This window comes from Lynx rufus, unplaced genomic scaffold (genome assembly GCF_022079265.1).
Source record: "Lynx rufus isolate CCGP_SWC_20201006 ecotype Redwood Valley unplaced genomic scaffold, mLynRuf1.p SCAF_1, whole genome shotgun sequence".
Classification (NCBI taxonomy): Eukaryota; Metazoa; Chordata; class Mammalia; order Carnivora; family Felidae; genus Lynx; species Lynx rufus.
Window position 1 is genome coordinate 105,237,373 of NW_025814823.1, and position 26,082 is coordinate 105,263,454.

General features: G+C 39.5%; 1 protein-coding gene across 1 annotated transcript in view; it reads left to right on the plus strand.

Moving 5' to 3' along the window:
• The window catches only part of CCDC192 (coiled-coil domain containing 192), a 210,056-nt gene that overhangs the window by 22,808 nt on the left and 161,166 nt on the right, over positions 1–26,082 (plus strand). Inside the window, exon 3 of the mRNA XM_047084148.1 lies at positions 12,434–12,541. Within this exon, the coding sequence (XP_046940104.1) occupies positions 12,434–12,541 (108 nt within the window). The remainder of the gene's footprint in view (positions 1–12,433; positions 12,542–26,082) is intronic.

Genomic DNA, 26,082 nt, shown 5'->3' on the forward strand with positions numbered 1-26,082 from the left:
TATTCTATAAAATTGAACTCTACCTTCTCTCTCCTCCTTTTCTCACTCTCTATCACATGATGAGCTCCTGCAGGGTAGGGAATTTGATTAACTCATCTTTATCCCCTGGGGTTGAGCTCTGGGTTCTACATAAAAGGAGCTCAATAAATATGTGAATGATTCTCATGTGTTTGTTATTGAAAAACTGGACATATAGTTTCTTTTTCACTTAGGGAAGAAAATGTTCCTGAATCATACACTTAATGCAAAGGAAAATTAAATTGTAAGATATTTTTAAACTAAATGTGGTTCAGAAACATTCTTTGGAAAGGAGTAAGCTCTGTTTTGCTTCCCTCAAATGCCTAAGGAAAATGCTATAAATTCTAGAACAGCCCGCTTTCCCTAGGGGCTACTTCTACTTGGAATCTTCCTTAAAATAGAAATATCTAGGTCCATGGTGACTATATTCTGAATCCTATTAATTTTTCTCCTTCTGAATAAAACAGCATTTGGGATTTTTGCTTTCAGATGTGTTCTGACATTCTTTTCTGATGATCATGTCTCTGAAAATCCAGAAAAAAAGCCTCCCATAATAACTTTCTTTGTGACTGCTTAACATGTAATGCTGAGACCCAAATGATCCAATCTCAAAACTAATTTGTGGTTTAAAAGAAACAGTCTAGTACCCACAAGGTAACTTTCAAATTATTCAGGTTCCTAACCCTTAGTATACAAGGAAAATAGTCATCATCATTTACCATCTGGATCAAATAAACCCAACTAAATTTTTTTACTTTTAAAGTCATTTTTTAATATTCATTTACTTTTTGAGAGAGAGAGACAGAGTACAAGCTAGGGAGGGGCAGAGAGAGAGGGAGACACAGAATCTGAAGCAGGCTCCAGGCTTTGAACTGTCAGCACAGAACCTGAGTTCAAACTCACCAACTGAGAGATCATGACCTGAACCGAAATCTGAGGCCCAAATGACTGAGCCACCCAGGTGCCCCTAAAGTCATTTTTTGAATAATTTACTGAAGAATAAAGGAATACTTAAAAAACTCACTAAAATTTTTGATAAAAATTTGAACATAGTCAATACCTTTGTTATCCAGAAAAAATTTTGGCATGTAAAAATCATAAAAGAAAAATATGGTTGCACATCCTCTTAACAAAAAAGGAAAGTCCAAGTTGTCACAAGACATTGTGTGATATTACTCTTTTATGAGAATACTCTATTTCCTATTTTGTCCTTAGAAATGTGGTTTATCGTTCACTGATTCATGAGTTTGAGGATATTCATCTGAGTCTCTAGAAGTCACGATCGGACAATGTACAGTCTATTTCACTTACATGATTAATTCCATTGTCAACATTAGTGTCCAGAGCTACATTGTCCAATAGAAATATAGTGCAAGTTATCTATGTATTTTACATTTTCTAAGGGCTACATTAAAAACTTAAATAGGTGAAAGTAAATTTTAGTAATATTTCATTTAACCTAACATATCCAAAATACCGTCATTTTAACACGTACTCAGTTAAAAACTTTATTACGAGGGGCACCTGTCAGTCAGTGAAGCGTCCAACTTCGACTCGGGTCATGATCTCACTGTTTGTGAGTTCAAGCCCCGCGTCTGGTTCCGTGCTGACGGCTTGAAGCCTGCTTGGGATTCTGTGTCTCCCTCTCTCCATGTCTCTACCCTGCTCTCTTTCTGTCTCTCAAAAATAAATGAACATTAAAAAATTATTTAAAAAATGTATTGAGATATCTTACATTCTCATATATTGGGCTGGGTCTTCAAAGTCTTAGGTATATTTCACACTTACATCTCATTTCAAACTAACCGCTTTTCAAGTACTCAAAAACCACATAGTGTTAGTAGCTAGCGCAATGGACAGTGCTGATCAAGAGTGTCGCTCTTTATTTCATCTTCTAACTTGTCTCAGAACTAGGAAATGCACTCTTCTGTCAATTTTCTTTTGTTTGGGCATTATGAATGGAAAACGAAAAATTCAGCATTCTCAACCATGTTTAGTTGAAAGCCAAAAATATAGAAATAGCATCTCCCCTTTTATACCTTGAGAGTTGATGCCATGATTTTGGCATCACAGTAAGAAATTGAAGGATGATTATTAATTCTACCATTGCATTGTACCTCCAGTTAATTCCACAATTCTTTGGCTTCCTTTTTTAGCCTTTTCTTTTTTTAAATCATAGTTGGAAGTAATTGATAAATGATGATAAAAAATAACTCCCACAATGATTCAGTAGCAATATGTTTAAAATGCAGGAAAAACAAGATCACTAAGATCACACAATATATGTTAGCTTTATAAAAGGCTCCAGTGGATGTGTTGATAATTGCCAGATATAATGAGTTTTATTATTTTAAAAATTAATGTACATATTCCCTTTGTTCTTTGTAAAAATCTCTAAAATAGGATAAAAACCACGAAGTATAGATTTTTTAAGAATAGAAGAGCTCAAAAAAAGAAACTCAAAACTACTATTGGGTCTAATGAACTCTGATGGTATATTGAAAATGAAATTGCATTAATTAGTATATATGGAGAAATTTCACAGTTAAATATATTTTTTAAATCTTTCTTTTTCCATAAGTTTCTATCTCACAAGACAGCTTGTCTCAAGTTTTTGCCCCCACAATTCCTTGAGGGGTGCCTGGGCTGGCTCAGTCAAAAGAGCATGTGGCTCCTGATCTTGGGTTATGAGTTCAAGACCCACATTGGGTGTAGAGATTACTACAAAAGATAAACTTAGAAATAATCCTTGGAAAACTTTTTTGCATAGTCCTAGTCCACATTCTTTCTCTTCTTCTCTCTGCTTTTCATCTCAGAAAAGGCTAGCAAGAAAGTCAAAAAAGGGAAGAAATGGAGACAGCCAAGTAAAAACCTGCTTTAGCAGGTGGAAGAGGGTATAGAGGCAGAGCCTTCTTCTACTACATTTTGAATTTTTGCTCTTACAGTATGCATACTGACTTATTTTTTCTAATGAGGAGTAATCAGGCTAGGTACAGTCATATAATACCAAGACCAGTCTAGTTTCTAAGAGTTTCTGGCCTTCACAATCAAACCTCAGCAACTTACCTAGGCTGTAAGTTTCCAGAAGCTACACAAGAAAAACATAAACAAAACAAAACAAAACAAAACAAAAGAACACCCAGAGATTAAAAAAAGGATGATTTTTGAAAAAACCTTCTATGGCTCAGGGGTTACACTAAGTATTTTTTCTGAATTACCACATTTAATTATCACAGCAGCCTCCACCAAGTTATCATTTTCTCCACTTTTAAGGATGAGGAAATGGAGGCTCAGAATAATTAACTTGCTCACTTAAAGTCATGCGCACGGTAAGTAATAATCAGTCAGATCCACATCTCAAATCAACAAAATCCATTCTAGTTAGTGTTAAGTGGAAAATGAATTACTGAAGGATATTAGGTATTTCAACAGGTTGTCCAGGAGAGTCAGAGAACTAGGTGTGGAAACCACGGTCAGTTAATCACACCAGATTCTGCTGAGGTACCTACTATTGCTGCCACTGGGCACAGGCCCCACCTCACCTGTCGTTTCCCCTGAATATGAGATATTACTTCTAAGTCTTCTGTCATCGCTGCCTCTGGAAACAGGATGACCCTGTCTACCTGTCCAGACTCTGTTCTATTTGGCACCCTTTTCATACCACTCTCCTCTACGTTGAAGGCTCAGGCTGGTGCGTCTAACTGGTGGAGCCTAAGTCACACGCCTACATCTTGGATGCAAAGGATGTTTGGGAGGGCGTTCCTGGCTTTTACACTTTGGAGAGATGGGATTCGTGAGATGGGAAATTTTCCAAAAACAGAAGGACACTCGGCCATCGAGACAGCATGATAAATGGCTACCTCAGGGTGCAAGATGAATTAGCTATAATGGTCTTCTCATTTCATAGATGAGGAAGCTGGAGCCTACTGGGTAGCTAATGTTGGCCATGCTGTGCCCTCTTCTTAGATATTCTGGCCATGCTCCTTAGTCATATTTTGACTGAGAGGCCTTAAAAGAAGTGGAAATTCACAGCAAAAGAGAGCTCTCCCATCTGTCCTCTGCTTACCTTATCATGTTGGAATGTACTATGGAAACTGTTACTGAACTTTTATCTGATCTAAAAGGATCCGTGAGACATTTCTCCTTTAGATCTTGGTAAAGAGAGGAGTGTGTACAAATGGTGGGGGCAGGGGAAGGCTTCTCATGGAAAAGGTTTCTCATGGAACATCAAGTACAGCTGAGGATTTTCTAGCTAGGTTCTGGAACAATATCATTAGAGTACTGAAGTTCTGATCATTACAGTTACTTTTCTTGAATTTTTTTTTAAAGTTTACTTATTTAGAACCTAAAATTCACTGGTGGAAAAAAAACTACCTTCACACCCAACACTTTCAACTCTGAGACAGTTGTTGTTTGTTTTACATGGTATAGCAATAATGTATTCACCAAACAGTGTGAAAGCCACAATTAACTTGGGCAGTAAAAGGCTATCACCTCCCCTATAAGCTAGCCCAAAAATCCTAACCGGAAAATGCAAGTGCATTTCCTAAAACACTGGGATAGAGTGGGGACATGAAAACATTGTCGGTTAATATTTCAAAGTACTCAAAGTCTAAACCTACATCTGATGTGCGAAAAAATTAAATAATCCTGTCACAGAAAGACTCAATGATTCAAAACACTATCTTTACTGTTGGGAAAGGTATCTGTATCATGTCCCACTTAACAAAAATTTTATTTAGAAACAAACAGTATCCTCTGAGCATTTTTTCTTAAAGAAATAAACATCCAAATTTTTTCATTTTGTTCTCCCAACAATCCTGTGAAGCAGGTAAACAACACTTGAACCACTTTTAACATCAACTAATTTCTTTACTCCATTATTTATCTGTTTATACATTTGTTTTATACTAAGTTATTTTTAACTGTGGTAAAATATGTATGACATAAAACGGACCATTTTAATGATGTGTAAAGTGTGCAGGGCAGTAGTGCAAAGCATGTTGAGATTTTTGTGCAACCAATCTCCAGAACGTTTTCATTTTGCAAAGCTGAAACTCTATATCCATTAAATAAGTCTCTATTTTTTCTCTCACTCATTTTTTTAAAGAAATCGAAATCTGTTTTTAATAGCAAATTACCTATGTTCTTTAAAATTTTTTATTGTGAGTGAAATACGATGTCATTATTAAACTTAAAATGTTCAGTAGGATAGGTGAACACTGGCTGCTGTGAGTCGGCAGTTGCCAGAACCAGGCCTTCCGGGGAAGGTATGCTTCCTGCTCTACCTTCCAGAAAGAGAAACTAGGTTTTGAGTTTGGGGCATTTCCCTAGCCCTAGGAAAAAAAGATTATTATTTTTTAAAAAATTTTTTTAACGTTTATTTTTGAGACAGGGAGAGACAGAGCACAAACGGGGGAGGGTCAGAGAGAGAGAGGGAGACACAGAATCTGAAGCAGGCTCCAGGCTCTGAGCTGTCAGCACAGAACCGCGAGATCATGACCTGAGCCGAAGTCGGCTGCTTAACCGACTGAGCCACCCAGGCGTCCCATAAAAAAAAAAGATTATTTTTTTATTCACCTGTGTGATGTACAGTAGAGGCAGCAAGAACATAGTGATATTCTCATTCATTAAAATTTGGTATTTTATTTTAGAATAAAAATTAAAGGTAGCTGTTAGATAAATCAATTCCTAAACAAGGAATCCCTAATTTGGGCTATAGGGATGGCATTGAGAATGTGGCTTCAACAGTCTACAATTACATGCAAAATGGTGGTCATGTGTGCTCTGTGTGTGTGTGTGTGTGTGTGTGTGTGTGTGTTTGCGTGCACATGCATGCAAAACATGCATGTACATTTTTCTTTCTAATAAGAGAATTCATAGATATTATTAGGTTCTAAAAGAGGTTTGTGATGCTCTCATTTCTAAGAAATTGTCCCATAAAATCAAAATGGTGGAGGTCACAGAACAAATTCTGTAACATAATATGAACCCAAATTTAGGTATCCTCATACCCAGTCCCTGCTTTCCGGCTAATTTTCCCTTAAACAATGGTAGATACACTGTTTACTAGGGACCTTTTCTCCTCTGATGGTAAGAAGCTATAAAGCAATGTGATTTCTGATGGATCTAGAATCTTTGAAAAAGGTTAGGACTGCCACTCACCTCCTTCTAACATCTATCAGAGTCCTCATCAAAGAGAAAAGAGCAAGTCCCCAAAGCAAAGAACTGTATATTATGAGTGAGCATAAAAATATTGAATTAACTACCAAACTTTTGACATTCTTTGATTTTTACATTAAAACTAAAATCCTTCGATTTTTGTATTGGAGAGAAATTCTAAGCCTAAGAAATCTGGTGAGGGTATTAATCCTGTCGGTCTTGTTACTACCAGTTTCTCCATTGCTTAGCATAGTATCCAGCAAATAGTGAGTCTTTAATAAATATTTTTTGAATTTAATGAATTGAAATGCTTTGAACTGAACTAAAATGACACCTTTAGCTTGTTAAGAGTTTCAGGTAAACCATTATTTAGTTATTTATGAAGCTATCAAATGTCACATGGTCATTTCTCTTTAACTTCCAGGGCAACAGTCTTTTTATAAGTTAATATCTGAGTCAACAATTCCTTTTGAATCCCTCTTTTTTTATTCTTTTTTCTATCAGTGATGCTATAGAAATTAAAAAGTAGTGAAACCTTACACAGGAAGAAAGGTTGACCTTTAGAAATGTGGTTTTTTTCTAGAAAAGTAGTATCCTGGAACTTTGCGATGGCAACTTGATAGACTGTACAGGTCCATGTTGGACTTAGACCTGGGGAATTCAGAGACCACAGTTCAGGAAAGGCTGCCTTATAAAACATTCAATTCATAATTTAACAAAGATGACTTACACAGAGGGTCTCTATACTTTTAGATTTCCTAAACCCACACAAATTTCCACCTCCAACATAATTGGGATTAGTTCTCACAGCACTGCCAACTTTTCAATTTTTCTGAAGAAAAAAACACTAAAAGAATAATTTCCATATATTATCACCATCATTTGTTAAAGAAACATGCTCTTAACACCAAAATATATAGAATGATCAAAATCTCAGAATAAAGGACAGTTCTTTAAATGGAATACATTTGGCTTCATGAAAAATTCATATTTTTTTAAAGAAGTTTACTTCCGTCTTTTTCTTGCTCCTGGTGGAAATGTTATCACAAACCAATACCGATCAATGGGCTAGCATTTGGGAAGCGCTAATACAATTAAACTCATGTGGTCTGAGGTTTCTTTGTTTCCACTTCCAGATCTACTCTCCACCCTCCCCCCACTCTGCTCTTTTCTGGGGAAGCTGGTCTCTCTGAACTTGTCATTCAGGAGCTCTTGCCCTCTGGTTTTATGGTAGACTCAGCCCAACGGAGACAGAGAAGAGCACAGGGTGAGAGAAGGGGAGGTCAGGCTATTTATTCCACTGGTCCATCTACCATTTTGACTAAGCACAGGTTGGCTGTGGTTCTGTTTCTCTACCCAGGCCGTCAGCTCATAGACATGGCCCCCTGCTCAAGCTCTCTTTCTAGCTTCTCTAATAATACTCTGCCATTATCTCTTCAGGCTCTTGACTCCCTTCAGGTCAAGATGAGGCAAAGGTAATCTTTGGCACTTCTTGGGAGTGTCTCACCATCCTTTCTTCATGCCCTTAACTGTGCCCACATGTTTGTAAATACTCCCTTCATTAAACTCCCCTTAATCGCTCCTTTGGAATGACTTTCTGTTTCCTGCTGAGATGTGCCCAACACATTTTTCATTTAAAAATGAAAAACTGAGGCCCCAAGAAGTAAAGCCCAGATGTCACACAGCTCAGGTCACGTGGTCAGGTCCAGAATATGGCCTTCCAGATTACAAACGGTGTTGTCCTTAGTCACTGCTCATCTGTCATCCTCCCGATGGCTATTTTCTTCCCAGTCATACTGATAGGCACTTTCTGGAACCATCTTTTCACTGGACTTTGGCAATAACTGTAGTTTGTTCAAGTTTTAAATAAAAAAACCTCGTATTAGCAGACTATTTCAGCAACTCGAAAACAGAGGAATACTGTTTCCATTAGAATGGATTGGAATCAGGAAAAACTGAGTTTTTTAAATTGCTGCTTAAGTAGAAATTGGCAAATGAGACTAAGAAACTATTGCAAAAGCTAAGCACAAAAGGACACAAGGATGATGAAATTTCCACTGTAAAATGAATGCTGATCACCGAAGATGGGGGTAGGGATGACATAAACTGTCCAGAGTAAGGGGCTGAGGTGGGAGCCTAGGGAAAAAGTTTCATCAGCATGAGAGATACGAGCAGGTTGTAGAAGTGTAAAGAAGTTTAGGGCCTCCAGGGCCTGTTAAGCAGGGGGGAAAGCAGTAGTAAATAGAAGAGACGTTGAGCTGAAGCTTGACCACTGTGAAATGTGTTGAAAGCATGTTTTATCGGGCATGAAGTTACTGCGTCACTGAGGAGAGGCCGCTGTTGGAACCCTGGACATTACAACTTTTAGACTGCTGGAAATATTTAATCGTCTTAACTGGACCCATGTCAAAAAGCTCTTCTGTGAAAGTGCTATTTGCTATAATCACACCTTTAATCAGCCATGTTACTTTTAAATAAACACACATGCACATATTTAACCTATTAACTTTGTTCTCGCCGCATACTTGAATTTCCCACTGTTATCATTCCATCATTTACTCTTACTTAAGTGTATCTCTGAGGACATTCTCTTTATTAGGGTTTAAAAATAAGCTAGAAAGTTTTAATAGCACATGATTCTCTTTAAAGGAGTTGGGGCAGTGGAATGACCAATAATCACATTAAGTGAGCGTTTCATCTGTCTAAGTTACCTGCTTTACCATATTTAGTCTGCACAAAAACCATCACCCAATTCCATGGCCATCTCCTTGCATTCTGCTACCCTAGCTTGTACCTGGCCTTTGGCAAACAGAATTTCCCCAGTGCTCTGATTCCTGTCAGCGTCCCAGACCAGATACATGGAGAATATTCCCCAAAGAAGCCACTGTTAGCAGAGAGGGCTGCCCCTCTGGTGTAACCACCAACTTTGCCTGCTACGCCTTCATCAATGACTATTTACTGGGCTCCTACTAAATGCTCAGTGCTGTTCAGACTGGTTTCTGCAGGCATGGGCCTTTCTACATATTGCACATGGATTCAGGGGAAGGATTTGGGTCAGAGACCTTGAACCAGTCCTGAGGAGGGGAAGGAGTGTGTATGGCTGAGGAAGAAGAGGGAGGTCATCCGAAGATAAATACTGACGTACTTAAAAGTAAGGAAGGGGGGGCGCCTGGGTGGCGCAGTCGGTTAAGCGTCCGACTTCAGCCAGGTCACGATCTCGCGGTCTGTGAGTTCGAGCCCCGCGTCGGGCTCGGGGCTGATGGCTCAGAGCCTGGAGCCTGTTTCCGATTCTGTGTCTCCCTCTCTCTCTGCCCCTCCCCCGTTCATGCTCTGTCTCTCTCTGTCCCAAAAATAAATAAAAACGTTGAAAAAAAAATTAAAAAAAAAAAAAGTAAGGAAGGGGATGATGAAAAGATACTGAGATGGCTTAGTGACATCGAGAAAATTTAAAGTAGAAAAAAAAGAATAGATTTTCCTCTAGATCCTCAAGTGAGGAAACTCTACAACTAAACAAGAATTGACTGTTATAATTTTGTATAAGATTTGTCAATTAGAAGACTGTTAACTTGAACACACATGCATAATGCTCTAGTGTCTTTACTGTAATCACAGTTTAGTGGATTTTTAAATTTATTTTTTATTTAAAAATTTTTTTAAAGTTTACTCATTTTTCAGAGACAGAGAGACAGAGCATGGGCAGGGGAGGGGCCAAGAGAGAGGGAGACACAGAATCTGAAGCAGGCTCCAGGCTCAGGGCTGTCAGCACAGAGCCTGACGTGGGGCTCAAACTCAGGGACCGTGAGATCATGACCTGAGTTGAAGTCAGACGCTTAACCGACTGAGCCACCCAGGTGCCCCCAAAGTTTACTGGATTTTTAATCTGTCCCATTCTTTTAGTTTAATCATCTTGGTTATCTTAGTTCCATGTACTGAAATGACTGGTTTGATATTTAGGTAGACATTTTTAAGGCAAAAAGCAGAAGTTAAAAACTGGAACTCCCATTGAATTGCTGGAATTCACCACTTGAAAATCCACAGACAGGTTCAAAACCCAAACACCTGTATAAATCATACATGTGACAGCATTTAACAGACTTTTGACTCGTATAATTCACTCATCAATTACTTTAACTACCAAGACAGATTGCGTTCATAATAAACACAAATGACTTTAGATAGGGTGTGCCTAGAAGTGCCTGAAGAATAAACTTAATGGTAGAAATCTCATCTGCTGGCCTTCTGCCCTTGTATCCTGCAAAACTAGGATAAGGACTAATGACACCTAACTTCTTTAGGGTCCTTGAAATGACACACACACCTCTAAAACATCTAACCCTACGTATGTGCTTATTCCTGAAATTATTCTTGATTGAATTTGTATTCCTTTGTTTGGTAAGTGGGGGTTGCCTTCCATTAAAGACTGCTTACCTTTATATAAACCATTTTTACCTCTGTGTAGAAACACTTATGGCTCTTGCCCTTAAGGGGGAAGGAGAATAGGAAGGCAGGAGAGTGACAGCTACACTGGAGTACGGATGCAGATGATAGACTGCCTTCTTCACAGTTTGCTCAGGACTGTCCCTACTTCACAACACATGGCAATTTCTTAAATCTATCTGCATAAAAAGTCCTATGATACTTAATAACAGTCTTCAATCAATTCTGTTTCATTTGGCCTTGACTTACAATGCTTTTATCTTACTGGAAATGATTATCCTTTTTGGCTAGGGAAATTTGGGATGTTTGGAGAGAAAGACCCAGAGAAACAGATTAGTTTGATCTTACTTGATCTACTCACAAAAAATTTAAGAAACTACCTTTTGAGATCAAATGTTAGACAGGAAGAGTGTCCCTGGAAATGGCAACTAGATCTGGAAATCCCAATCTTTTTGGAATATTTGGGCCTCTTGAAATTTCCCCTTTCTGCATAAAATGTTTCACAGCATGAATTATCTACAGGTGTAGATATATAAGAATATTGTTTTGAGGCTAATTTTTTAAGATTTTGTTTCTGGACTGACTTTTGAAATGTATTGGAATCATTATGGGATGCTGAGGATCAATGATTCATTCCAAATATCATTGTTCTAGCCCAAGATGTTCATCCCCCAAAGTCTGATTGGTGCAGGGGGTGTGTGAGAGGGGGATTACGCAGCCGTGTGTGATCTAGGAACCAGGCTGTTTTGGAACATAGCACCATTTCTTTGCCCTGGATCCTATGGAGTTTCATTTTATCAAAGGCCCATGGCAGGGTCCTAGGGTTGAAAGTACTGTATGAACAATTGTACGATCTTTATGGCTGGTTCCATTTACCACCAGATGGCTCTATTGTATCATTAGGAAATGCACACACATATAAAAATGGTGGGATCCTAGACCAAAGGAAAAATACAAAGCACCAGTCAAAAAAAAAGAACACAGTTCTTTCTTTTTATGGGGTGAATTGGAGGCAGTTAGAGGAGCCTGCGCATTCATAAGGAATTCACAAGGAAGGTAACAATCCTAGCACATATGAGGCCTCCCCTTTCAAGTTTTCATATTGCTGTGTAATTATTAATTGTCGGGATAGCCAGAGTAGTTAGGAAGTGCTCTTGTCTGGGAAGGGCCTGTGACTGATACTTCCTTACCAATTGGGTATACTCTCCTGCTTGTGGATGAGAAAGGGCAACTTCAGAACAACTTGGAGAGGCAAAGTCTACATATACCTCTGCTGACTTGAGTCCTATTAGCCATATTCTGGGCAAGAAGGAGCCGATTCCAAACCCTGTGGTATCTTTGCTTGAATGAACCTTGGGATGGGAAGGTGGCAATCAGAGGAAGCAGGTTTCTCTGAGTTTACATGGTTCTATTCCTCAGGAGAGGTGAATGCTAAAAATAGAGGCACTCTAGGTGACATCTCTCACTAGGAATGTGAAATTTTGGTCTTAGCCTCTTGAAGGAAAGTTCTGTTTGTATCAAGAAAAAAAAAAAAGCTGCAAACTAACCAAACTCCAGTGTGGATAATTTTAGTCTAACTTTCTAAAGCTGTTCATTGTCACAATTTAATAAGCATTTTTTTACCCTCCTTTTAGACACTAAACTCTTGAGTAAGACCATTGTTTTTATAACATTTCACTCTTTTAAATTACTGTGTTGAAGAAAAAGAGATGATTTGTGTGAGTTTATTAACTCTATCCTTAGCCCATAAAGTTGTTTGAGATGCACTCAGGAAGCTATCTGTATCACAAAATAATATTTGATTATTGTTTTAAAGAAAGAGTCCCTGGAAACTGGACAGATGGCGTTTACTTTGGCACAACTTGAGGCCTTGGAGATTTGCCTGAAGGAAGCAGAAGAAAAGGCTAAAACCTTATCTGAACAGGTAATACCTGTCGTTCACACTGGAAATGTATGTTCCTTAAGGGTGCCGGAGAACAAATGTAAATCTAAATACTTGTTTAAAAAAAAAAACAGAAGCAGAACAAACTGTTAATTCCCAAAATAAAGTTGGGGGTGGGGTGTTGCAAAATGGTACAAGCTTCCAGTTATAGAACAAATAAGTCATGGAAAGAAAAGGCACAGCACAGGAAATAAAGTCAGTGATATGGTAATAGTGTGGTATGGTGACAGAAGCTAGCCATACTTATAGTGAGCACAGCACAGTATATAGAGATGGTGAATCACTATGTTGTACACCTGAAACTAATGGAACATTGTGTGTCAACTATACTCAAAGTAAATAAACAAATAAATAAATCTGTTAAAAAAAATTTTTTTATGTTTTATTTTGTATCTGAGAGAGAAAGAGAAAGAGCGTGAGCAGGGGAGGGGCAGAGAGAGAGGGAGACACCGAATCTGAAGCAGGCTCCAGGCTCCGAGCTGTCAGCACAGAGCCCGACTCGGGGCTCGAACTCACGAATTGGGAGATCATGACCTGAGCTGAAGTCGGATGCTTAACCGACAGAGCCACCCAGGCGCCCCTAAATAAGTCTGTGTTTTGACCTCTGCCCCTATTGATGCACATACATGCATATGCATACACACACCAACACACGCACACAGAGGGCTTCATTCATTTTAGGTATAACAATAATTACTTCAGTCTTCATGGATCTTTCCGGCCTTTAAAACTCCTTTTACGTTTGTATTTTGATTTCCATTCACCCTAGCCCATGAGTTAGGCAAGCCATCTTTAAGCAAGTAGTTCTCCTGAATCAGTGAAGCATATTTGCATTGCAAACATCAGATAAGTCCAGAGGTCAGATAAAACCTCCAGGGAGCACAGAGGAGCAATTTTCTCAAATTGTTGGAGGAAACAGAGATTTGGCTTCCCTCTTGGGTCTTTAAAACTCACAGGAGCGGTGGAGCCCAACCAGTAGTGGGCTGTACTCGAAGCTCTAGAGATGACCTAGCAGGGCTTTCATGTCAGACACGGTGACTGTGGGAATCAGCAAAGCTCAGATCAGGGACTGGCCCATTTCCCAATATTATACTTTGTAAACAGTGTAGTGCACAGCACAAACCCCAATGTTAATTGTTGCCTCTCCTCCTGGGCAGTGGGGTTTGGCCCCTGAGAGCAAAGTCACTCCCGGAGATAGTGAGTAGAGGAAAAAGGACAGAAATGTTATAAACATTTATTGATTTATTGTGAATTGATACATTTTGTTATATATTTTTAGAAACTTTTGAAGAAGTTTTCAGTTTTTTTTACATACTAAGGTCTGTCTAGCAAAGTTTGCTTACATCAGAATTTTATAAGAATTTTTGTGGAGGGGCACCTGGGTGGCTCAGTAGGTTAAGCGTCTGACTCCTGGTTTCGGCTCAGGTCATGATCTCACAGTTTGGGAGTTCGAGCCCCACATCAGGCTCCTCGCTGACAGTGCAGAGACTGCTTGGGATTCTTTCTCTCCCTCTCTCTCTGCCCCTCCCCTGCTCATGCGCCCGCATGCACACATTCTCTCTTTCTCTCATTCTTTCTTTTCTCTCTCTCTCTCTCTCTCTAAATAAATAAATAAATAAATAAATAAATAAGATTTTTTGGAGAGACTAGGGTAGATGGTGCTTGTGTTATATATTACAAAAAGTATAATTAACATGTAATGTAATGACAGACACAAATGGCCTCCATTTCTTTTTCCAATTTACCAAAAAAGTGCATCTCTTCCTTAGGGATGTGTTTATTATTTACTAAGTGTGGTTGATGTAAAAACTTGCGTCAGTTAATGAAAGGGTGTTGCCTTAGGCCCAGACCCATTTGGAAAAGTTTCTATGTCAGCCACATGCCATAACCCTGGCTTGCCAATGGGTCTTGCTTCTAAAACAAATAAAAACAAGTCTCAAACTGTAGCAAAATTATGAGTTATAAAGAATATAATGATGGACAAGAGCCTCCAAACCTGGAAGAGATTTTGAATGGCTAATGAAAAGAGGGCACCCTGGCCGGTATTAGGTTGCACGGAGAAGATATATGTTTATTTTGTAACTGAAGGCCTTTTAATGTCTTCACATTTAAACCAATAAAATTTGATTCGCCCATAAAAGTAATCATTCCGTTTGTTCTTTATAAAATATTTTTATTTTACAATAAAAACAACCAGCCACTAACACTGAAGATTCTTAGCTCCATGATCCTTTCTGTAATATCAAACAATTAGTTCCATTTTTTAAAGTATTTGCAGATTAAGTATATAAAATGCTAACTGGATGTTACTCAACTTTTCTGTACCTACAGTAAGTAAGATGCTACTTAGATGTTTGGGGAAGAAAGATATATAAACAGGGCTTCTGTACCCAAATAGCTCACAACCAAAAGAATCATTGAAAGAGGAAGTAAGGGGTGCCCGGGTGGCTCAGTTGGTTAAGTGTCAGACTTTGGCTCACATCATGATCTCTTGGTTCGTGATTTTGAGCCCCGTGTCGGGCTCTGTGCTGACAGCTCAGAGTCTGGAGTCTGCTTCAGATACTGTGTCTCCCTCTCTCTCTGTCCCTCCTCCACTTGCACTGGGTCTCTCAAAAATAAATTTTGTTTTTCCAAAAATGAATAAATGTTAAAAAAAAAAAGAAAAAGAAAGAGCAAGTGAGTGAAAATACGTACTTGTATAGCTCCAGATAAACTCTACAATAGCACTAAATTGCAGGGTCTGTGTGTATTCCTTTCCTGAAGTATTGCCTTTGGAGTTGCCAAATTTGTATAACCAAGTGAATTTCATTGAAAAAAAAATAACCATATTACAGGCATTTTCAACATTACATTTTTAATTGAGTGTTTTATTAGATTTGGCTGTCTCTACTATTAGAGTTGAAGAGTTAATCAAATAGAGACACTGCTGAGAGGACTCAATCCTGAAAATTTTGCTTCCTCCAGTACTTTAGTTTTTAGTCTTATTCTTGAAAACATAAAAAATATGAGAACATTCCCCTCCCCCCATATTTAAATTCAGTAGACAGTTTTAAAATGTGATGACAGAAGAATAGGGAAAGGCAAGGGAAGTAAAAGACCTTCTGTGAGGCTGAGATAGGAAAATAGTTCAGAATCGAACACCTGTGTCAAACAATCAAACATTTGTCCACTGGGTGCCACTGTCTTCCTTACCAGGCTATGCCACTGAGTGATTACAAAAACAGAAGTTGTCATTAGTACTCAAGACAATGATGTGTGTGTGTGTGTGGGGGGGGGGTGGCTATTTTCTCCTATATCCAAGTATGCCTGTTAAAGCTTCTTTTAAATATCACTAATTTAGGACTTGTCATAAGGATAGTGGAAAATACTAGCCGGCTTTCACTGGTAGTCCAAATTATTTTTGTCAGTCCTATGGCTGAATATTGGCCAGACAGGCTGGTCTGGTGGCCCAGAAACAGGTTGAGGAAGCAGAGGTAATGGCGAGGACAAAGATTTGTGCTGGAACCAAGGAGTGGAAGCTCATGGTATTGTTAACTAATAGATCCTGCCTTTGAGAAAAGGGTAAATTTCACCGTTAGCCAAAGTGTTACCTCCTGGCTTTGCCTCTTAGAGAAGAACATAGAATTTACTGAGAATGGAAAGTATAGATGCCTAGGGCTTCATCTACACGAAAGCATCTTTTGGTCCTGTGCCTCAGTTTACTTATAGTGAAACTTTCTAAGGTCCCTTCCAGCAGAGTTTCTACTGGTTCACTATGAAGAAGAAACCTACAAACAGTGACAAAATAAGAAGATTGTGTCCACTTCCTCTGTGACATCACACAGTAAACAGAATTCCTTGTTGGTTTCCCTCTAGCTAACAATTTTTCTTTATTTCTCTGCAGTCATGTCTCTGTTATAAAAATAAAAGCAATATGAGATCAGGATAATCGGCGATTAAGATTTATAATCTGAGCTATTTACAGCTGTAAGAAGTTTGCAGCAACTCAGTTGGCCAGAGTGAGAAAGGGGCATGAGAATCAAACTTTTGTCCTAGGTAATACAGTAAATAACTCATCATTACCAAGTTTTGCTGAAGAAAATACTTGATTATATTTCCAGTAGGTTGAGATCAGTGGGAGGAAATGCCTGGAAATTAGGTAGTAGATAAAGGGCCAAGAGGACCAAGTAGAAGCAAGGGAAAGTGTTAGGGACTAGAGAGAAAGGAGTAAAAATGCTTCTGGAGGATCATAAAAAGCAGTTTTTGCATGTGTGCTGGTTTCTATCAGCAGTGCAGATGGGAGGGATGAAAAAAGGGGCTTGGGTGGGCTGCAATTTGTGACCACACACAAACAAATAGATCCCACAACTTTTGTGCTGAGATCCAACTGTTTCCTGTGCAAAGGAAATGTCAGGAAAAGCCACAGTTTCACAATGGAACCCAGATCCAGAGGTCTCCCAGTGCAGAGCGACTCGGCAGGGCAGTTCCTGAGACACTTCCTCAGGCAACAGTTTTGGCCCATGTCTCTCCCATTCAGCAGCAGCTTCTAGTTCCCAGCTCCTAGCAGCAGACCCAGAGGAGCCCAGGCTCCACTACTTGCTAGATTAATGACCTTGGGCAATTTATATAATCTGAGTCGCAGCTATCTTATCTAAAAGGGGGTAAACAAACTGGTATCATAGGGCACTTGTGAAGAGGAAATGAGACAAGTGTATCTGGCTCTTAGTAGTTTCCCAATAAAGATTCATTTATCTCCACTTTTAGTGGTCATAACAAAACCATATAGGGGCTCCTGGGTGGCTCAGTTGGTTAAGCCTCCTCTAACTCTTGACTCCTGATTTTGGTTCAGGTCATGATCTCAGGGTTGTGAGATCAAGTCCCATGTTGGGCTCCACAGTGGGTGTGTAATCTGCTTAAGATTCTCTCTCCTTTTCCCTCTGCACCTCCCCACTACCTCTCAAAAGAAAACAAAACTGAGTGGTTCTCTGTGTCACATGTCATGGGCTAACGTGTGTGTGTGTGTGTGTGTGTGTGTGTGTGTGTGTGTGTGTGTATACGGAGCTTCTTTTTTTACTGGTGTGTCTCAAAAAGTTCGAAAGACACCCAAGTTGCAACATAGCAGTTCTTCAGCATTCACCCTCTTAGAGTCTCTCAAGCAGGAAACCTCCCCTCCCACCCCAGTTCCCTTGTCCTAGCTTGGCTCTCTCAGGATCGAGCTTTCTCTTCCACTCTTTTCAAGGTATTCTTGTGGTAAAGGGACTTTAGTCCTTTAACCTTTTCCATCCTTTCTGCTTCATCTCTTGGGTCTTTTATTTCCGCCCATTCTCTGATTTTGCTCAGAGTGGGAGCTGAATGGGCAGTGGTGGTATGTGGTCATTGCAGGGTTTTATGGGGAAACTGAGGAATGGGGGAAATCTGTGATCATTCCTTCACCAGGGAGGTGAACCCACTAACAACTACATAGTCAGAATTAGCTTCATGTGTCTTAGGGATACCATACCTAGAAAATATTGGTTGCATATGAAGTGTGCCATACACTCTAGCTAGTAAAGAGATGTGATTTGATGCAAGAGCTAGGAGGCTCATGACCTGAGCCAAAATCAGGAATTAGAAACTCAACTGACTCTGCTACCCAGGCACCCCATCATGGTTCCTATTCGTAAGAACATATGGTCATAAGCCAAAACAGTTTAAAAGACGTTTCCTGGGGTGCCTCAGTTGGTTGAGCGTCTGACTCTTGATGTGGGCTCAGGTCACAACCCCAGGTTTGTGGGATCCAGTCCCAAGTTGGGCTCTGCACTGAGTGTGAGCGGGCTTAAGATTGTCTCTCTCTCTCTCTGCCCCTCTTCCCCACTTGCGCACACACACACACACACACACACACACACTCTCTCTCTCTCTCTCTCTCTCTCTCTCAAAAAAAAAAAACATTAGAAAATAAAAGAAGTTTCCTATTCAAGCAGCACTGAACAAAAACTTATCTCAGTTCCCAAACTGGAACCTGGAGAGCTCTAGCCGATTGCTGGGCACTACCCCCCAGAGTTTCTGATTCAGTAGATCTGGGGTGGGGCCAAGGATTTTCCTTTTTACAAATTCCCACTCTAAGTTGAAGTTCCAGGCCTCATCCAAATCTGTGGGCAAAGGGTTCTCTTCATCCCTGTCCCATGTCCCAGCAGCAAAGAAACTGATTGAATCAATTAGGATTAATCTTGGGTACATAAAACAAACAACCCCCCAAAAGAGTGGCCTAAACAAGACTCATAGAATATAAGTCTAGACACAAGCAGCCCAGGACAGGCCTGGTAGCTTCACAACCCTCAAAAGCCTGGGCTTAGTCTCTTCATGCATTCACAAACACGGCTTCCAACATCCAAGACGTACTTGCAGAGGCAGCCATTCTATACACAGGTCAGGCAATACGAAGAAGGAAAAAGCAAATGCAAAATAGGGCAGACAAGTGCCACCTGTGCAACCCCTTTTAAGAACTTTTCTCAAAAACTCAGTTAAAAAATTCTTATATCCCTAACCACTGCTATTTACCTGGGGGCTAAGAAATATGAATATTTAGCTAGGTGCATTGCCACCCTAGGAGTATGAGGATTCTTTTACTAAGAATGGGAGTATTGGAGATTAGGCTGGCAAATGGAGATCTCTGCCTTGCTCATCCAACCCCTTAACCATTCTGTTGCACATAGTGCTTTGTCCTGGTAACTTCAATGTTCTACAGCTGGATATCAGGTTTTCCAGCACCGTTTGTTGAAGAGCTGATTCTTTCTCCTCTGAGTGGCCTTGATAGCCTTGTCAAAATCAATTGTTCATAGATGTATGAGTCTGTAGACTCTCAGTTCTGTTCCACTGCTCTGTACCTCTGTGACTGTCAACAGGGACTCTCTGGTTGGAAACCCCAGGTAAATTTTTGAGTGGAAACTTAGATTCGGTCTTCTGGGTACTTTACCAAGATACTTTCTTATTGTGAGAAGGTAGTGGACCTCTCTTATTTATGCAATAGCTGGAGATAGAATGAATCGTCTAAGTGATCCTTCACCTTAAGCATTTAGTATAGCAAGCAGGCAAGCAAAGACAAAAGACTAGTATGTTTCACTCTAATAACCCAAAATAATTCATATTATACCTAAGACTCTAAAATAAACTCCCATTATTTGCTTCTTAGTATTCAATCTATATTTTCTTTAACTTTGGGAATAGAAAAAGAATAGAGATCTTCAGCAAGTTTTTAGAGGCTAGATATGTGTTTGAATGGCTAAAAGTGATTCAATACATACTGAGACTGCTCTCCCAAAATGTTCTGGTTCTTTTTTCATTGTTGAAATGCAACAGTAGATCCCTTGATGTCAAGTTTATTTGAAATAAGTAATGTGCCCTTGGTAGGAGTATTCATTTCTGCAAATGCTCAGAAATTATGCTTGATGTGCCAATCTGAAATCATGAGTTTTTGTGAATGAGTTTTTGTTTTCCAATCTATTTAGAAGTCTACTTTAATGCCATAAAGTCACAAGCAGTCTGTTTAACCTGGAATGGGTTTCTTTACACCATGAAACCTAGTTACTGGAAATTTCATTTAACACTTTGCTTCTGGTTGATTTTACAGCAGAATTCCCTCTTAACACACAACCACATTCCCTCTTACTGAAGCAGATGCCAATTCCCCCCCCCACCGCCCGCTTATTGGATTGTTGGGCATTAAGTGAGAGCTTCAGAGAATGTAAGGGAAAAAATATGAGCTAGTGAAGAGATGTGTTGTTTTGAATAGAGTCAGGCACAATGAAAAATGGGCTTCTGTTACTATTGTTGTTACAGGAGGGACACATGGACTGCTGGCCTGTTACATAACTAAAGACTTCCTTTTGCTTATAAATGTCAAGATCAAATAGAGGTCAGTTTTAAATAGCTGACCGGGCACTAATAAATGTGACTTTCTTGTCTAAGAAAAAGCAAAATGCCTTATCCCTTATGAGTCATGACTCCGCTGATAAGAACAGGTGTTTTTTGTGTGGACATTTTCTTTATAAGGTTTCGCAGAGATGGTAAACTTTTACTTTCCTTAATCTTTATAAGAAAATTAGTAAATCAGGTATATGATTTTGGTAAATTATTCATTTAATGTTTACTAAGCCTGTACTGTGAGCAAAGCATTCTTCTAGGTACTCCTATGTATGTTAGCCAAAGGCCCTGGAAAGTCTTATCCCCATTTTGCAAATGACGAAAGCTCTTTTGTGGAACTGCAGTCCCTTATCTGCTCTTTCTATACATTTCTTCCTTGGTGACTTGCCCTAAAGCACACAATGTGCCAAGAAGAGCCACCTCCTCATCATTAGTCCTGATCTTCTTCATGATCCCAGACCTGACTATCCAACTGCCTACTGCATAGTGCCATCCAAGTTCTCATTCAACTCAAAATCTACCTGTTAATTAGCTTCCTGCTTCAAATTTGTTCCTTCTCTCAAATTTGTTCCTCCTTGTCCCTAAGCTGGGACAGGTGCCCCCAGCCACCCTGTGGCTCATATTAGAAATCTAGACAGCTTTGATTCTTTCCTTTTCCTCATTCCACACATCCAGTCAACTGCTAAGCATTATGAATGATGCCTCTCAAATAGTTCTTGAATACATCTTCTTTTCTCTATCTCTCCCATCATCGTCCTGGTTCAGGCCACCAACTGCAGAAATTTTCATTATGGTCCTTGTTTCATTATGGTCCTCAGTACCACACCCAGAGGGAAGATTCCACAACGCATATTTCTCCTTGGCTTAAATCTCAAATTAGTCCCCTTACACCATCAAGGGCAAATCTATATTCCTTAACAGATCCTTCCATCATTAGTAGTCAGATACCCCCTACTTGTTTCTCCAGTTTTATCTTACACCACTCCCTGCATACTACGTTTGATTCCTTGTACATGCCATATTCTCCCTTACTTTTCTCATTTAAGAAGAAACAAAAGGCTTTGTTCCTCAGAGCCAAGTTTTATTTAATATATTCTTTTTCCTCTGCTTCTACCTATAATTGCTCCCGCTACTTCCTCTTACCCTCTTTCCCATTATCCACAAAATCCCAACAAACTCCTATTTTAAGATCTTCAATTAGATGCTCCTTCCTCAAAAATGCTTTTCTTCTTCCTTCAAGTTTGGGTTAGATGTCCTTCATAGGTTCTTTCATAATCCATCACCCACTTCCCCACCACCACCAATTATAATTACCTTACTTTACCATATGCCTCATGGAAGAAGTCCCGACAGTGACTTCCCTGAAGTCTCAAATCAAGTTACAATCCATCCACTTTATCTCTCTGATGTCGAAGCTCATGCCCTTCCCAATATAGCAATTTGAGTTGACTGATAGGCAATGGGGAACCTTTAAATAGGGCATATTCATATTTGCACTTAAAAATTCTGAGGGTACTCATAAGGACAAATTTGTGAGGAGACCAGAGCCAGGCACATCGGTGTGTAGCTCTTGAAAAAATTCAATTTGGAAATGGTAAGTGCCCATCAGTGGTGAAGAGAAGATAGACTCAAGAAATACTTAAGGGTTGGATTTAGTGATTAACTAATGGAAAAGTAGTACCCAAGACAAATCTCAAGCTTTAGGTGACTGGGTGATCAATCGTTACCCCAACTACCTTAATATTTGAATCATTAAATATTAAAGGTGGTTCATTTCCTTTGGAAGGGTCTATGTAAGCTCAATTTGCCCCACGTATGTTCTGGATTCTTCTCAAAGCTTTGTAATTTGGATTTCCTCACTTAGGTCTTATGAATGTTGTAGTCCTTTAATATTACATCAGACCCTTGATCTATGTCTTTGAAATAGGTTTTTCTTCTCATTTGTCAGTTCCTGGGGTTTTAAGGTGAAAATATCAGATGGCCATGTGGTTTGTGTATGAAGATCTTATTTATTAACCTCAGGAACAGTTTAACGTTTAAACTTCAAGTTGTATAAATGCAAGTCTCTTGCCATCATTGAATGGATGTATAGTCACAGGGCAGTTCTGGACATTCCTTAGAGGATGTTCAAAGTCAAAACCATGAGCATAATAATACTAACAGATTATTGGCATTTTCCATTATCATTCTTTAACAACTAGATGTTTCCCAGATGTTACAAGAAAAGATTGAACGCAGAGCAGGTATGTGAAACCAGCTGCCCTGTATTAAACTAGACATTGAGGAGGTCAGGGAAGAAAGGGAAACTCCTGAGAGAAACTCAATAATGGCAGAATGCATTTCCCCCAAGCCAGAGAGCAGAGTCAACTCTGAGTCCGACCAGCAGGGGGAGTCTGAGCTCTGTTCCATGAAAGAGCTCTAAGAATGTGCTGGAACTTGGACAGACTGGGGGTATCCTAGGAATGAGTCAGTCCTAGGCCACTACAGCTGTTGACTTCAATTTCTCAGAACCTGATATTATTGTTTTTTGACTTTTACATCCAAACATTTGACCTTTATACCCAAGTCAATGATTAATTGCCTCACTTTTTCCCATGTCTCATTTCTCTCTGATATTCTTATCCATTCATAAGACCCAGAGAGTTTTTTTTGGAGATTAAAGAAATCTTAGGAATCTCTGTGCCTGCAACCCTAACTTTATATTTCAATTATTGATTGATCTTTGGTAAATATTTCTATTTTCACTCAGAGCTTAAACTTTCGTCTATTATTCAGAGTTTCTTTCCCCCCAAAACTTGGGGGTGTTAAAGGTTGAATTATGTCCCCTCCAGATTCAACTGTTGAAGTTCTAACTCCCAGTACCTCAGAACATGACCTTATTTGAAAGTAGCGTTGTTGCAGATGTAATTTGTTAAGATGAGAACATAGTGGAGTAAGATGGGCTCCGAATCCAATATGCCTGGTATCTTTATAAAAAGTAGAAATTTACACACAGACATACCGGCAGAAAGTCACAGGAAGACAAAGGCAGAGACCAGGGTGATGCATCTACAAGCCAAGGAATACCAATGATTGCTAGCAAATCACCAGCAACTGAAGGAGAGGTGTACAAGAAGTTCCTCGGAAGGTTCCTTAGAAGGAACCAACCCTACTGACTTTTTAATCTTGGGCTTCTAGCCTCTAGAAATCTGAGATAATAAATTTATGATGTTTAAGCCACACAGTTTGTGGTACTCTTTTACAACAACCCTAGCAAATTTATATAGGGGTAACTATGCTTCTAAATTATAGGCCTTTGCAGATCTATTTTAAGATGTGCATGAACCTAGAAATGGCTGGAAATAGATTTTTAAAGGCAGAAATATTAATAAATGTAAAAGTCTGTTTTGTCCAGGATGGAGGTAGGATGAGGAATGTGTTGTTTGTTTTCAGCTATAAAACTGAAACGAGACAAAACCAGTCTTGTGAACTAAGTGTATCTTCAGACATAGGGGTTCCTGCCCATTCCACAGGTAGAAGAGGTAATTTATAAAGTGCTTACATCTGTTATTTATTGCCAAAGAATTTCATAGTTTTTAGTACTAGTCCAAGTCAGCTTACAGAGCATTTAGCACAAGGGAAGACTTTGTTTTTAAATGAAATCACTCCTCTCTCTGTAGTATGAGCTCTGCAAGATTTGTTGAGACTCAGTTTGTTTTTGAATGACCCTGGAAACCTATCTTGCAGTATTATTTGCTGTGTGTCTGTGTGTGTGTTGTGTCGGAGATCTAGGAGAAAAGACAATGAGAAGAGATAAAGATGAGAATTCAAATTAATTAATGGGGTGGTTTCCATAATTGCACTCATTGATGGATTGGGTGGATGATGAGAGAAAGGGAAGTCTGGAATATATTTGTGGCTTACACATATAGATGGGTGATTCAAGACAGAAGTCTGGGGAACATATAAAATATGTGGACTTCATTTTGAATACATTAATTTTTAGATGCCTAGTGTACATTCAGGTGCCAATATTAAGTAGGTTGTTGGATATACATATACTTTAGCTTGAAGCTAAGTGGTTGTATGTAAAAAAAAAAGGGGGGGGAGTAACCAACATGTTTAAACTATGGCACCTAGGGGTGCCTGGGTGGCTCAGTTGCTTGGTCAGTTAAGCAGCCAACTTTGGCTCAGATCTTGATCTTGCGGTTCGTGAGTTTGAGCCCCACGTCGGGCTCTGTTCTGACTGTGCAGAGCCTGGCGCCTGCTTTGGATTCTGTGTCTCCTTCTCTCTCTTGTCCCTCCCCCACTTGCACTCTGTCTCTCTCATAAATAAACATTAAAAATATTAAACTATGGCACCTAATGGCTAGTGTTTAAACCATAGCATCCAATGAGATCAGCTGGAGAATGAGCATAGATAAAGGAGGGAGTTGGGCCCAACACCAAACTCTTAGGTTGCAATATTTAAAGAATTGAAAGGAAAAAAAAATGTTGCCAAGGAAACTGAGAATCAGGAATAAATCCAGAGAATCATGTCCTGGAAACAGAAAGAGGAGAGTGTTTCAAGAAGTACTTAGATGGAGTACTGAGATGTGTAATATTTTACTGGGAGATTGAATGAGATGGCTAGAAATCTGTGCATTATGTTTGGTAAAATGAGGATCTAGGCAATCTGGACAAGATCAGTGTCAATAGCATAGTGGAGGGCAGAAGGCAATTTAAAAAGAGATTAGGAGAGAAATGTAATTCAGAGTAGTCTTCTTCCCAGCCCCTGGGGAAATTTTTTCCCTGTAGTTTGAGACAGAGAGAAAAAGAAAGAGAGAAAGAGAAGGCACGCCAAGGATGGTGAAGTGAGAGAATTCTGAGAATCTAACGTAAGACTCAAGAAGTGCCTCTACTTTCTAGTTAAAAAACCAATTAGTTCTCTTTTTAAGCCAATTTGCATTGGGTTTCTGTAACATAACCAAAAAGGTTCTGACAAATACAGGAATTTGGTGACATACTCGAAACACAAACTCAGTACCACTCCCCACCAAAGCAACATCCTCTAGATGTTTTCTTGATTGTGGTCACGGAACAAAAGGACAATGAACGTTCCCAGGGGTCAGAAGCAGACACAAACACATCAGAAACATTCACTCACTGCACGGCCACGACAGGCCTTGTTGCCTCTACCCAGTACAAGGTGGTGTTTGCAGTGGCCAGTGACAGCTAGACGTTGTTTCTCCTTTTCCATTTTTTAAAAAAGGAGAATTATATTGTAAATACCCTGTTTTTAGGGAGGGTATGTTTTCTATTTAATCTTTAGGTATCATATTATGATGTGTCTCATCTGCATGCGATTGAGGGAAAATGCACATAATTTGGAGATCTAAATGTGGAACAAATGAAGTAACTTGATATGACTCTGGGTTATCTCCTTTTGGTGGAGAGGTGAGTGCATTTTAGGATTCATGTAGAACAGATGCATCATATTATGCAGGTACATTTTGGGAAATGCATATGCTTCTGAGCATAATGGTATAATTGTGCTTACTTGGGGCGCCTGGGTGGCGCAGTCGGTTGAGTGTCCGACTTCAGCCAGGTCACGATCTCGCGGTCCGGGAGTTCGAGCCCCGCGTCGGGCTCTGGGCTGATGGCTCAGAGCCTGGAGCCTGTTT